Below are 12,676 nucleotides of genomic sequence, written 5' to 3'. Positions count from 1 at the left end.
CTATGGGCTACCTGGCACTGTTACAACTGTTGGATGGTCACTTCATACTGCCGGTATCAGGAGATGTGGAGATGACACAGCCTGGTGGGCACGTCCATGTTCACTCCCTGCTGCAGTGCACAGGAAGAAATGCTATTTCCAGGGCTGCGCCACACTCCCTCTACACCATTGCTGCCAGAGGCTCATGTGGTTTGAATATGATGTGTCCTTTCATCTGGTCTTGCCCTCTCCCACAGCAGCTTGGATTTCCACGCTCACTCCCTTCTCCCCACTTTGTTCACAAGCAGAATGTGAAATGATGTATTTGCAAGGGCTGGTGCTGAGCTAGGCAGATGTCTCTCCAGATTTTAATGCAACGAGTTCAGAGTCCTCTACATATCTTCCATTTAACTGTTCATTGTTGGAATCATGATGGTACAGGTAAACAGGGACCTCTGTGATTGATGTCGCAGTGTAGGAGGTAGATCGCGTCGAACAATGCTCTCGGCGCCTTTGGCCCCACTGGGTTTTGTACTGTGTCCATTGCCTCTTCAAAGCTCCTTGTACCTGTTAAAGAAGCACATAGTTAGGATGAGGCATAATCTAAACCCCTATAATTCTAGCAAATTTTTAATTTGCTGCAGGAAATAAAAAAAAAAAAACACCACACCAAGAAACAAAGAAATAAGAAAAAGCTCCAGGTCTGATTCCATCAGGTTCAGTCTGCCTCTCTCCTCTGCTTTGCCCCCAGCTGCAGAGACAGAGAAGTTACTCATCTCTTGGCCTTAACTCCCTCCCTGCCTACCTGGCAGCAACTAGTTTCTGCAGTTGTCGCAGCTTATGAAGACTGGGTATGGGTTAGCTGTTCCCATAGAGGTAGATGTGGAACAGATTGCTGCACAGGAACACAGTGGAATGCTATGGCAGAAGGGGGAAGAAGAAGGAGGGATGAGGATTAAAACCCATCTGATGCTGCAGCTGGGTCCTTGCCCATGGAATGGCTAATGCATTGTGATCCCCGAAGAAACTTAACCTTGAGTAAAACTGGCTGTGAATGGCAAAGTGTAAGTACACTTCAAGAGCTTGCCAGGGCTAATTTTGTAGAGGGGAAGAGTTAGAAGATTAGTACAGATAAACAGAGATTTTGTTCTCGTAAATTAAGAACAGGCTCTGTGCTGGCACAAAAATAGCATTGATCATAGCCCCCTGCATATGAAAGAATTTCAACCTTTGGACATTCGTCTTCTAGGAATAAAATATTTTATTCAACATTTACATTAACAGTGATGTTATATATGGTGCTAGGATATGACCTAAGCTATTGAGTCCTGCCAAGGAATAAGAAGCCCTTCTCCAGCTGCATGTTGAGGCATGCTGGCACTTACTAGCTCCTTCCCAAAGGAAGCATGAGACGTGGGCAGAGAGTGGGCAAACTCTGACTCTGTTTGTTCAGATCAGCCATTCCAGCCAGCAAAATGTGAGAACAGGTGCAGTTTGCCACAATAATCTGCTGTAAATGACCACCCCTCCAGAGAAAGGCAGAGGCAGGGGAGGCACTGTGTCCCAGAGTTTCTGTGCTCCTGCTGAGCTGGATGTTGTACGTCATTTTTGCTCAGGCAGAAGTCTGAAGTCACTCTCTAGGCTCTGTGCAGAACAGTATCTTTGATTCATGTAGATGAGTCTAAATGACTTTAATATTTCCCAAGTCTCCACAGTTCTAATCACTCTATTAATATGTATATAGTAAAATATTATCTACTCACCACCCACAGCTGCCTTCAAGAAAGCTGTTTCATGTCACATAAGGACAAGGCTTCATAAGGAATTGCTATGAATCTGAGATGCTTACTGAGTGTACAGCAGGACTATGCAGCATGCCAAGAATGGATATTTCAATTGCTTTGGCTTTTTATTTTTAATCCAAGACACAAGCCAAGGTATGAGGATTCACGCTATAAATCCTTACTCATACAAGTAGTTGCACTGACTTTGGTATGACTACTTTCCTGAGTAAACAAACATTTGCTGGACTAGTCCTTTAAAACTTAACTGAAAATGATATCCATGCCCAGTTTCCAATACTAGCTCTTTTTTTTTTGCTATTGTTTAGCTTAAGACAAAGTAGTTAAGAGTTCTTTTCATCTGGAGGAATGTATTCCTATTTGCCTTGTCCTAGCACATAAAGAAAAGAAAACAAATGGTTGAACGTAGGTTAATTAGATATCAAGCACAGAAAAGGCATATGGTGACAACAGAACTTTAATTACTGGGGCTGTGAGCAAAGCTTACTGTGCCAATATTGAGACTTAAAGGGAAATGGCTGCATGCAGAGATGTTTCATATCACACCATTGCCGAAGTTTGTTAGTGAGAAAGAGCTACTGCATGAAAGACTAATGCAGTTGTACCACATGATACAGAAATATTACACGAGGTAAACCCCGTAAAGATTTTAGTCACTTTAAAATTGCCTTTTATCGTTACAGTATGGATATTGTAGCTTAGTCACCCTAGAAGCTATGGGCAGGGACTGGAAGAAGAAAGCTTCAGAAGGATTAAGTCAGTGATTTTCCCCAGTAACACACTGGTGCAGCAGTTCCTGTAACCTATGGCTGGACACAATGAGGACATTGCAGAAGTCTTGGGTGTGCCCAACAGCTCTGCCCACCCACAGCCATCTCTCCAATGTTGCCACCACGGTCATTAGTGCCTGCAGCCACTGCACACATCTGGCCATTGCCTCTGCCCCTAAGTATTGAGCATGTTTGCATTTCACAGCAGTTCCTCCATTCAGATTAATCTCAGTGTCTTTAGTGAAGGTGGCAAGAACACGCTCTTACAGCCTTCCTGTTCGTCTCCTTGTCCCCCGTCCCCTGCGCAGACCCCAAGGCTTTGATTGCTCTTGCATGAAGAGAAGAGCTGCTGTGAAGGTGACGAGCTCCTGCTGAGCTCTCAAACTACTCTCAGTTGAACTGGACCCTGACAGGCCACCAGGGCAACTGTAGGTCTGGAGATGATAACACGGTTAACTGAAGAGGGAAGAATAATGTCCCTGGGCCTGCCATGAGGAGCTTATAGTTTTGTTCTCAGAAGTGAGTGACACTTAAATTGTACATCTGGTCCGGGAGAGAACAGGCACATCCCTTCCAGTTTAGTCCATGATTAGAAGTGCTATTAGTCAGGTTAAAAAGGCTCCACGGAGCAGTGAGAGCACGAGGTCAAAGCAGATGGCTTTTTATTCTCTGCTGAACTGCTGGCCTGAACAAGAATCCAGCCACAACGGATAATGGATAGTACAAGCTGCTGCACTTGAGTAAAACAATGTGTTAATCTAGGTTTCTGCTGTGATTCCAAGGATCTCAGATGATCCCAACTCAGTGCCAACTAAAACTATTCATCCATGGATTTTAAATGTGTAAGCAACATTACTGAAAATCACATGCACAGCCATCACATATTAACGACCAAGGAGACTCCTGGGGACCGGGAGGGGCAGGGAGATGGCTGCCATGCATGATAGCAGATGGAAGAAAGTAAAGTCTAAAGAAATTAAGAGCCTGAGTTTATTTACTTAGTCCCGCTCTTCAGGACTTAAAAGGTTTTTCTGTTCTCTATTAGCCATTCGCGCCTCTCTGGCACACAAGATATATGGCTGGTTTTTTTTCCAAACAGACTTTCCATTTTGTTGGCCAGTCTTGCAGTCTAGAAGCAATCTCAAGCCTGGAAATATGGTCTGGTGAGCAGACTATTGCAGAGACCTTGTATCATCTGTACAACACTGTTGTTGTTGGACAAACTACAGTGCTGCTGGACACTGAGATTTTTTATGAAAATGCACAAGAAGATCTATCATTTTAAAAGTCCAAAACAAATCCATTGTTTATGTGTTTTTCCACGTGAATGTAGGCATTGGTACAGCTTCTTATTACTATTTTTATATTCCTTTCTATAGATAGGCTCATGGTAGTAAAAGGAGGCTGGTGAGGTAGTAGGGGATGAATGCAATATAAAACACTGTCAGGTGGTACCGAGTTTAGCATTGTTTGTCCTGGCTAAACTTCATGTATTTCATCCTTGAAGTTAAATATTCCAGTAGGAAAAAGTAAATCCCAGAGTATTCAGGATCCTGTGGTACTAAAATTAATCTCCTTGCCCCACACTGCATTTTCTCATGAGAAATAATTTTGGGCTCTATAGCTGCAGGTGTATACAGCACCTTGGAAACAATCTCCTACCATGACTGAAGACCAGACCGTGGCTTTGGTCTATGCCATACTGCACACAGCAGGACTGGGGGAAATTATCTCAACTTAGCTCTCTTGAGCAGCCAAACTTAGACAGCACTCCCTTTGGAAGGACTTAATGCCATCTTGGCATTAGTCTGTTGCTGCTCCTCTATAGGCTTTGTGCCTTATATACCTACACCTTGTGTAACTGCAGGAATAAATGGGACTTGGAGGAAGGGGGTCATAATCCTTTCATCCTCTTCTGGCACAGCCCAGCATAGCTACTCTAGTACATAAACTTCCTTGATGTTTATTGGCAATGTGCTGATGCAAGTAGCACCACGCTGTCTTGAGCTTGTATTAGAGAGGTGTCATCTTTGGCTCTCTGCCCACCTTAATGGGAAATTCTACAAAAACCCTCCCTTATTGTCCAGTAAATAAAATTTCCTATAAGAAAATAACGAGACGGTTTCTCAGCATCCCTGCCATTGACCATGTTAGACAGTCTACAAGTCTGCAGCACATACAGCAATTTTAAAACTGGGTGTAATGGTGAAAAGTACCCAAGCACCAATGAAAATCACGCTCAACATGTCTGGGAAACCTGAATCCCCACAGCTGTTTGTCCTTACTGCCTGACACTGAAGAATGTTTCTTATCAGTGACTTCATCAAGGAGTCATTAATCCTACATGCAGCCTGCAGCTACCCGCAGGTAGTTAAGCCATCCATGTGATTACTTATGGGAGCAATAGAGTACAAAGCTGGAAGCCCCACTTCAATATCGGATTCATTTTTATCTCATTTTGGGCATCATCCTTTCCAGATGTGTCCTCTTAGTGATGGCTCGCTGCCAATTCAAGTATCAGAAGTGGATATCCAGATGAGAGTGTTTCACAAGGAAGCAGTCCTTTTGCTGTGGGCTGTCAGATGTGTCAAAAAGACTGTCAGAGGCGACTTGGGGTTTGGTGACTATTTCTGTTATTCAGGATTTGTATCCAGACTGCGCATCTTCAGTCCATGCAAGGAACGACTGACTGCTGTTGCACCTTCCTAACAGCAGCTCAGTCAGCGCAGAAGTCCACAAAACGCAGCATGTCTCCGAGGTTGGACATCTGAATATCATGTCTGAATATGGTGTATATTCTTAATCCAAATATATTTATTCTGAATTCTAAATTAATTTCATACAATACTTAATGAACAGAAGAGAGCTGCATATTTATTTTAGAATAATTTTCATTCCTGGAATGTGGCTTTTAGTTTTCTGCCTAGTGCACTTATGTTAGTTCATATGACAGGTAAACTCACTCACACCCTGCAATCTAATTTTGAATTAAATGGTATATGTGGCCTGCCATGACGTTGGCAAGTTCATAACTCTAGGTTAGTTCATGTGACAGGTAAACTCACTCACACCCTGCAATCTAATTTTGAATGAAATGATACATGTGGTCTGCCATGATGTTGGCAAGCAGATGCTCCAGATCTGTCCATCATTGGGTAACCTGAAAATTGTATTACTGGAGTTGTAAAGGTAGATATGCTTCTCTGACGTTGTGGCATTGCCAAAAGTACTTTGGAATTAGAGCTATCTGATGAAACATAGCTAAGAAACAAACAGCCTTTAAGACATTTTATGTTTTCAGTGCATTTTCTTGTTGCCTTTCCTCATTTTTAGCAATGCTACAGCCTTTCTAGGCACAAATCCATATGTTCTCATTAGAGTTGGAGAATTACAGAGTAATCGACCTTTTACTCTAAAGCTATAAAACACTAAGCAAATTTGTTTTGTAAAATCTAATCTGAAAAAAATGGAAGGCGACACTGGGGAGAATGAAGAAGGCAATGTTCAAGGCCAGGATTTTGGGGTAACACATTGTTCGGAGGCAAGCAAGGACACACTGGAGCACAGCCTGTACATAGCTATGCAGTCATTCCTATGGGGAAAGGATGTTTCAAAATTTGCCTGGCTGGTCTCTACTTTCTCCACGCCTACCAGGGAGAATCAGAAGTCTTTCTGTGTTTCCAGGGCATAGAGACTGGACTGTGCCAGAAAGCAGTGACAGTAAGGGAGAAGGAGAAAGGTGGCAGTAGCCTTCAGATCCTGGGGACAGAAATGTGATAGGAAAAAACAGTTGTATGTGTCTCCAAATTTTTTTTAATTGGACCCATGAAACCATGAACTTCTGTAGCATGATCTTTACAGTTATCATTTCGTGTTATGTTCTGGTGTTATTAAGCGCTCACATTTTGCCATTCTCTTTTATTGTCCTGAGAAGCCATGCTACAGAATTACAGTGGGAGGTCTCTAATCTTTTCTACTGTTGCATTTCTCTGTACATTTACGCAGCAAGCCAGACAGAAGCAAATGTATAGCTATGTCAATGGGTGGTAGCAGAACTTAATACTCTCTGCCATCCCGAAAGATAGCAAACCAGCTAATAGCACCTTATCAATAGGTAACTTTGGTCAAGTCACTATCAAAACATCCGTGTGGTCACATCATTAGTGGGAACTTGCTGCTTTCTAATAATATACAGAGATAAACAGGAGCACAAATATCTTTTTGGGTTGACATACTGAGTGTTAGCATCACAAAGCTTGCCCTGCACCTCATTCATCTGCTCTGGATTAAAAATTAACTTTTTAAAGGACTTTCTAGCTTTTCTAAGATATGCTGTATTTTATTTTGTTTTATTTTGCTGTAGCTGAATTCTCCTGATGTATTGAAAAAGCATTTTTCTGCTAACCATCTTTGGAAAATGGCTTACTGTTGGAATTTAAATGTTTCTTGACATATTTTAACCAGCTGGTTTTTTTGTTAAAAAAAAAGCAGTGCAGTGGACCCAAAACTAGCTGTAGGTATCTAAAATATTGATCCAGCTGTAAGAGAATGGGAGACATCTTTGCCTCACGGATTTTTATTTCTCAGTTACTACGTGAGAAACACTAACCTTAAAAAGGCCAGTGCTAATCCTCAAAGGAGTGAAAGTAATCGCACTCCTCAAGGCTCCTCTGCTCTGACAGGGCTCCTGGGGATGGCATATCCGCCACGGCCCTGGGGATGAATGCAGCACACGGCTCTCCAGGACAGACCCCTGAAGATTCCCACTGCTTCGTATGGGGCGTTGTGGTCCTTTCAGGTGATCCATCCTGCTATTCTGGGGCAGGAAGGGCAGTAGAGCATTTTTCTCCTTTACTTAGACCTCTGTCTCCAAATTGCAGATGGCAGGGGCAGAGTCTCACGCCTGTACCTCATTTGGTGCCATCTGCTTTGTAATGGTAACACTCCTGATTCTTCTGCTCAGAGACACTCAGGTCACGCTCTGCACAGAGCTTTCAAAAATGCACACTGCTGCTTGTATAGAGAGGGTAAAAAGCTACTTTTGTGTGGTTTCAAAGTTTGTAGCACGACATGCTTCATTTCTGCATTAATGAACAACGAAGTGACTATTTTTCAAGTTCTGTTCATTTGCTGTATTTCACATGCTTACCTCACCATTGAAGAAGCAGAATATAGTTGCCACAAGTAAGCCCTAAGAGAAAGGAAAAGAAAAGAATTTAGAGATCACAATATATAAAAAATTTTTGGTGGAGTTTGGAAGTTTTAACTTGAGGGATACAAGATAAAATATTAGTCCACTTCCTTTACATCAAAGACACTTCACCTAACCTCCCTCTCATTCACAGTTATCTTATTACACCGATTTTTGTCTTTTCAATATAATTTACCATTTTTTTTTCTATATTACTAACATTTACAGATTATCTATTTTGGCTGTGAAGTTATTTTTGTACAAGAGGCAGTGAGAAGGAAAATTAAATGGTATGTAAGGTAGACATCGTCTTTACAGGGGAGTACCACACTGGTACTGACTTTGCAGAGGAACTGTGTCCTACATGCTGCCACTCCTTTGTCAGAGTGCAGTTACCCAGTTAGAAGTGTCGCCCAAGGAGAATCCAGCTGCTCCAGGGAGGCTTTAAATCAAACTGTGTGTCAGGATAAGCGAGCTTGTATGTGGGGCATCACAATGGATGGCGGGGATGTGAAAAGAGGTGTAAATGGTCAGAAAAAGGAAACCAAACCACAATAGGTGAGGTAGAAGGTAGGGGCAGAGAAAAAAGAAGAGAGTTTGCAGATCATAGCTTGGTCCTAAATGGCTTAAAATTAATTTAAATATTGCTACAGTTGTTCAGATAGTATTTCACTACTGCTATAAGATTAAATAGGGCCAAGCCAGAGACATGAGGTGAGAAAGTGTGAAATTAGTAAGAGAGAAAATTCTCGCACACAGAGCCTGCCATTCAGAATCATGTAGTTACACTGGTCCATGATCTAAACCGCACTCACTCTTATTAAAATAGCATTACATAGCATCAGTGGGAGCCAAATGCCTTCATTTTAAATTACTTAAAGCAGTTATTATAAACTAAACGTATGGCAGTTTGTGAAATTGAGGGGAAAACTGCAATACAACAGTTTGTGTTCCCAAGGGCTGCTCTGAAGAGCTTTACAGCTGTATCTTTTTTATAAACCCTCATTTAACTGATTACCAGTTAAATTGTAGCTAACGCTTTGCAAAATGTCTTGGACTCTCAAGTGTATATTTTGGACCAGAAACGTAGGGTAAGCAGTAACTGCTTTAACAACATGCTTATATATTAGAGATGCACAGGCTGGTTTGAAGAGGTGCTGACCACCTGAATTTTGGCTATTATTTTACTCCAATAAATCTTCTCTAATGCAAAATTTGTAAACTGACATGACTTCAAATATGAACAGAGAAGAGCATGTGCAAGGAGGAGGAATGGTAGACATAGTGAGAAAAAGAAAGTTTCTCTTCATGTTTTGGAAAAACAGTGAGTATTCTCAAAGAACTCAAATCCCAGAATACAATATGCAATGCACAACAGTTTGCTCATAAGCTCTGGTTTCAGAAACACCACAAAGTCAACCAAAATCTTACGCCTCTAAAGCAGGACTTTGTCAGACCACAGATTCCGAAATAAAAAATATATGCAAGGGGAGCAAATGCATTGCTTCCTGGTGCCCTATATTGATTTTCTCCTGTGCTGTGTGTGCTTCATTAATTTGCACAGCCTTGCAAAACATCTGCTGTTGACTGCACGGTACATGGTCTCAGCAAGGATCTCACTATTTTGCTAAAGTGTGCTTATATTAACAGCAGTCAGCCACAATGGGAAATGAAATGGATCTTGATCGGCTCTGGGAGTAGAGATGCTCAATGGATGTCCCATGTGAGGCACGGTGGATACAAAAGATGCCAGGAGGAGAGAAAGAACTGGAGAATTTTTTCTAAGTCTGTTCTTCAGCTAGAGTGTTTAGGGAGAATTTGGGAACTGTAGTTCACCTGAAAGCAGAATTGAACCTGAACTATTGAAGTGAAGCCATTTTCCATTTCAGTTTCTCTGTAGTATTTGAATTCCTCTGTTACATTCTGCAATTTGTCTACTTTTCTTTTGTGGAGAGTGTAGTACCCTTAACTAGTGTTTTCTCCAGACACCTTCTGACAGAAAAGCTAAAGAGGAAGCTGTGGTGACACCACATCCCTTCGGTTGGTCTTCTGGTCTGGAGTGAGCTGAGAGCAGAGCTGACTCCTTGCTATTTTGAGACCATGGATGCTGTACATCTTTTGGCTGAAGAAATGATTTTCTCTTGTTTGTCCCATATACATCTCATTGCTGTTCTTCCACTAGCGACGGCCCTCTGGGCTCTGCCATCTGTTTCTATTTCTATTTCTATTTCTATTTCTATTTCTATTTCTATTTCTATTTCTATTTCTATTTCTATTTCTATTTTCTATTCTTATTTCTTCCAATGTATACATAATTTTTTTGCCCATAGTTCAGAGTACTATCATTATCTTCAGCTGTAAAGCTACAGAGATATCTATAGCACATACCAGCTTCGTCTCTTTGGAGCCAGGAGGGCTTGGCATGATGATAGTTTTACAATGGCTCTGTTAAAACATGTGATAGACTGGATGTAGGTTAATTATTTCTTGTAAGGCCCACAGGTTAATTCGCTCATCTCTTTGACATACGTCTTCCATTTTGTCTCTAACCGCTGCTGTTTTTTGCTTAGGGTGCAATTCTTGTTGAGCATGAGATCTCTCGGTCAATTATATCTCTCTGCCACTGTGTGGAATTGTTAAACTGACCAGTGATATCCTGAGAGCAGGATAACGCTGGCTGTTGGCTGCGGTATTGAAGGCAGAGATGAAAAATACATTCATTTTTAGATTAAGGCCTTTAATGACTTCTTCTGAAATTCTTTATTTCTGGAACTGTGTGAAGACCAGATGAATGTGGGTTTTGGCTGAATCAAGCCTTAGAGATTGTTCAGAGTCAGCAACTCTCAGACCCTCATGTACCTTATTGTAATTTGCTTAGGTTAAAAAGAAACAAATAAAAAATACCTATGTGGACACTGCATATTTACATGGGTTTCTGATAACTCAGTTGTTTCTCTTCTAGCTTATGTCTCCATAAAACCAAGAAAGCCTATACACATATATGCTTATTCCTGTTATCCCTGAGCACGTCCATGGCCTTAGTTTCTGCCCTAATTACACACTGTGTTGCTGTTAAGCTTTAGTGGGATGATATGTTCATTATTGATGGTAGAAGATGATGGCACATATAATTGTACAGATGGCCATAATATAAAAAATCAGTTTCTGATTCTCTGTGTGGGCTTTGGTCCATGTCCATTCACTTCTCACTTCTGGATCTGAATGGACAGCCAAAACAAAACAAAAAAAGCATGGCCAAGGTTCTTCATAGAAGTACTTCCCATTCCCATCTCTCTCATTTCAACAAAGGTAAAGAGCTTTGAGAAAAACAACACTGTATTCTTCATCATCTTCATTCACAGCACATTCATACAGCGTCTCAGAGGTAAATGACTGTGTTGCTTTCATTTACATTAGGTTAAGAAAAAATAAGCAAAGTAAAGAATGTGTTTGTGCAGTTTCTGCTGCTACTGAGGTGGGGAGATACAAGAGGGCTGAAGACAGCAGCCCACCTGCTGCCAAATGAGGGAAACACCCCATCAGCAAAAGCTCACACTTTGCTTCTTCTCCCGCTCTCTGCTGGTGTCACTTTGTACTGTCACTTTGTACATGAATTACTGTCACTTTGTACATGAATTTTTCATACAAAACCAGCACTTTATAATACCCAGATTAAAAAAAAACCCAAACATTTTCCTCAACTTTTATTGGCTCGAAATATTAGAAAATTTTGAAATTACTAATAACGCAAAGAAAAAAGGAACAGGAAATAAAAAAGCCACTTATGTTGTCAAAAGCAGTCCTATGACCTTAACTTTGCACAGAAGGAAAAAATGTTTCTGGTTTGGCATCACAGAGGATATTTATTTCCCTTTGAACGGAGAAACAGATGGAACGAATACTTTCTAGAATGCATTGAAATATCTTACTAGTTTAAAGAGGCTACTTTTAAACATGTTAATTTTGTTCTGTGTAAAGCTGCATAGAGAGTTAAATTTACAGCTTGGAGGCAGGGTGGATCTGTAAGTGACCCAAACCCATGCCTAAAAGATAGAAAATGCCCTTTGCACACCTGAGGCCCTGATGAGCTGCATCTTCCCGCCGGGCAGGACGGGTGCCGCAGTCCTGAGGGTGCTGCTTGGAAGCTGCTGAGTGACACAGAAGTAATCTTACTTGTGGAGAAAGAAAACTTTGATCTCCATTTAATAGAAAAAATCCTTTTATTTGCCAATAAAACCCAAGGCCCTTGTGCTGAATAGTGTTTTAATTTTTTGTTAGAGGCAGACTTGCACATTTAGGGCCACAGTCAGCCAGGTATTGAGAGGAAGAGTAGCTTTAAGTGCTTGCATATTGCTGTTCGGGGGCTATTTCTCCACTGCACCAAGCAGACCTCCATGGCTAAATGCCCTGGCATAGCAATGGTGCCATGGTGGGTAACGTGATAGCCTCTGCAAACCCAGCTCCAGGATGCTGGAGGGAGAATTTGGTGAGAAGGGACAACTGGTGGAAGGAGCTTGCAAGCAGGAGTATGTTAACCTCCCGGCTTGTTTGAGAGCATCTGGTGGGGGTGTCTGTATGTGGGACTAACTGATGTATCATGGGGTTACTGCATTTATCTACGCTTCATTTTTTCTTGTGAGGCCTCTGCTATGGACCAACATCAAAGATCAGAAGTTGCGATAATGGGATGTGCTCGCTGGTAGTAGACCCACTGACAGGAGCTCAGCACCCCGACCTCTTTGCAGCATGGGACCCCTCAAAAGATGCTCAGTGGTTCATGGGGTGGGAGAAGGGGCAGCAGCAGCCTCAGCGCCAGTAGAGGTGGAGATGGCCCCGCCAGGGTGTGAGGCGCAAGCCACATCCCTCCTGCCCTCGCAGCACGGAGACCCGAGCGCAGTTACAGGCAGGAAACGTGGGTGCGGGTGCCACCTCCC

At 42.0% G+C, this 12,676-nt stretch overlaps 1 protein-coding gene across 1 annotated transcript in view; it reads right to left on the bottom strand.

Moving 5' to 3' along the window:
* Window positions 1-324: 324 nt before the first annotated feature.
* CALCR (calcitonin receptor) overlaps window positions 325-12,676 on the bottom strand; it is a 66,217-nt gene continuing 53,865 nt past the window's right edge. The window contains exons 10-11 of the mRNA XM_009895353.1: window positions 7,701-7,742; window positions 325-546 (exon numbers count right to left, since the gene is read on the bottom strand). Of these exons, the coding sequence (XP_009893655.1) occupies window positions 325-546; window positions 7,701-7,742 (264 nt within the window). The remainder of the gene's footprint in view (window positions 547-7,700; window positions 7,743-12,676) is intronic.

This window comes from Charadrius vociferus, unplaced genomic scaffold (assembly GCF_000708025.1).
Source record: "Charadrius vociferus isolate BGI_N301 unplaced genomic scaffold, ASM70802v2 scaffold31, whole genome shotgun sequence".
Classification (NCBI taxonomy): Eukaryota; Metazoa; Chordata; class Aves; order Charadriiformes; family Charadriidae; genus Charadrius; species Charadrius vociferus.
This window is presented reverse-complemented; position numbering and strand designations above follow the sequence as displayed.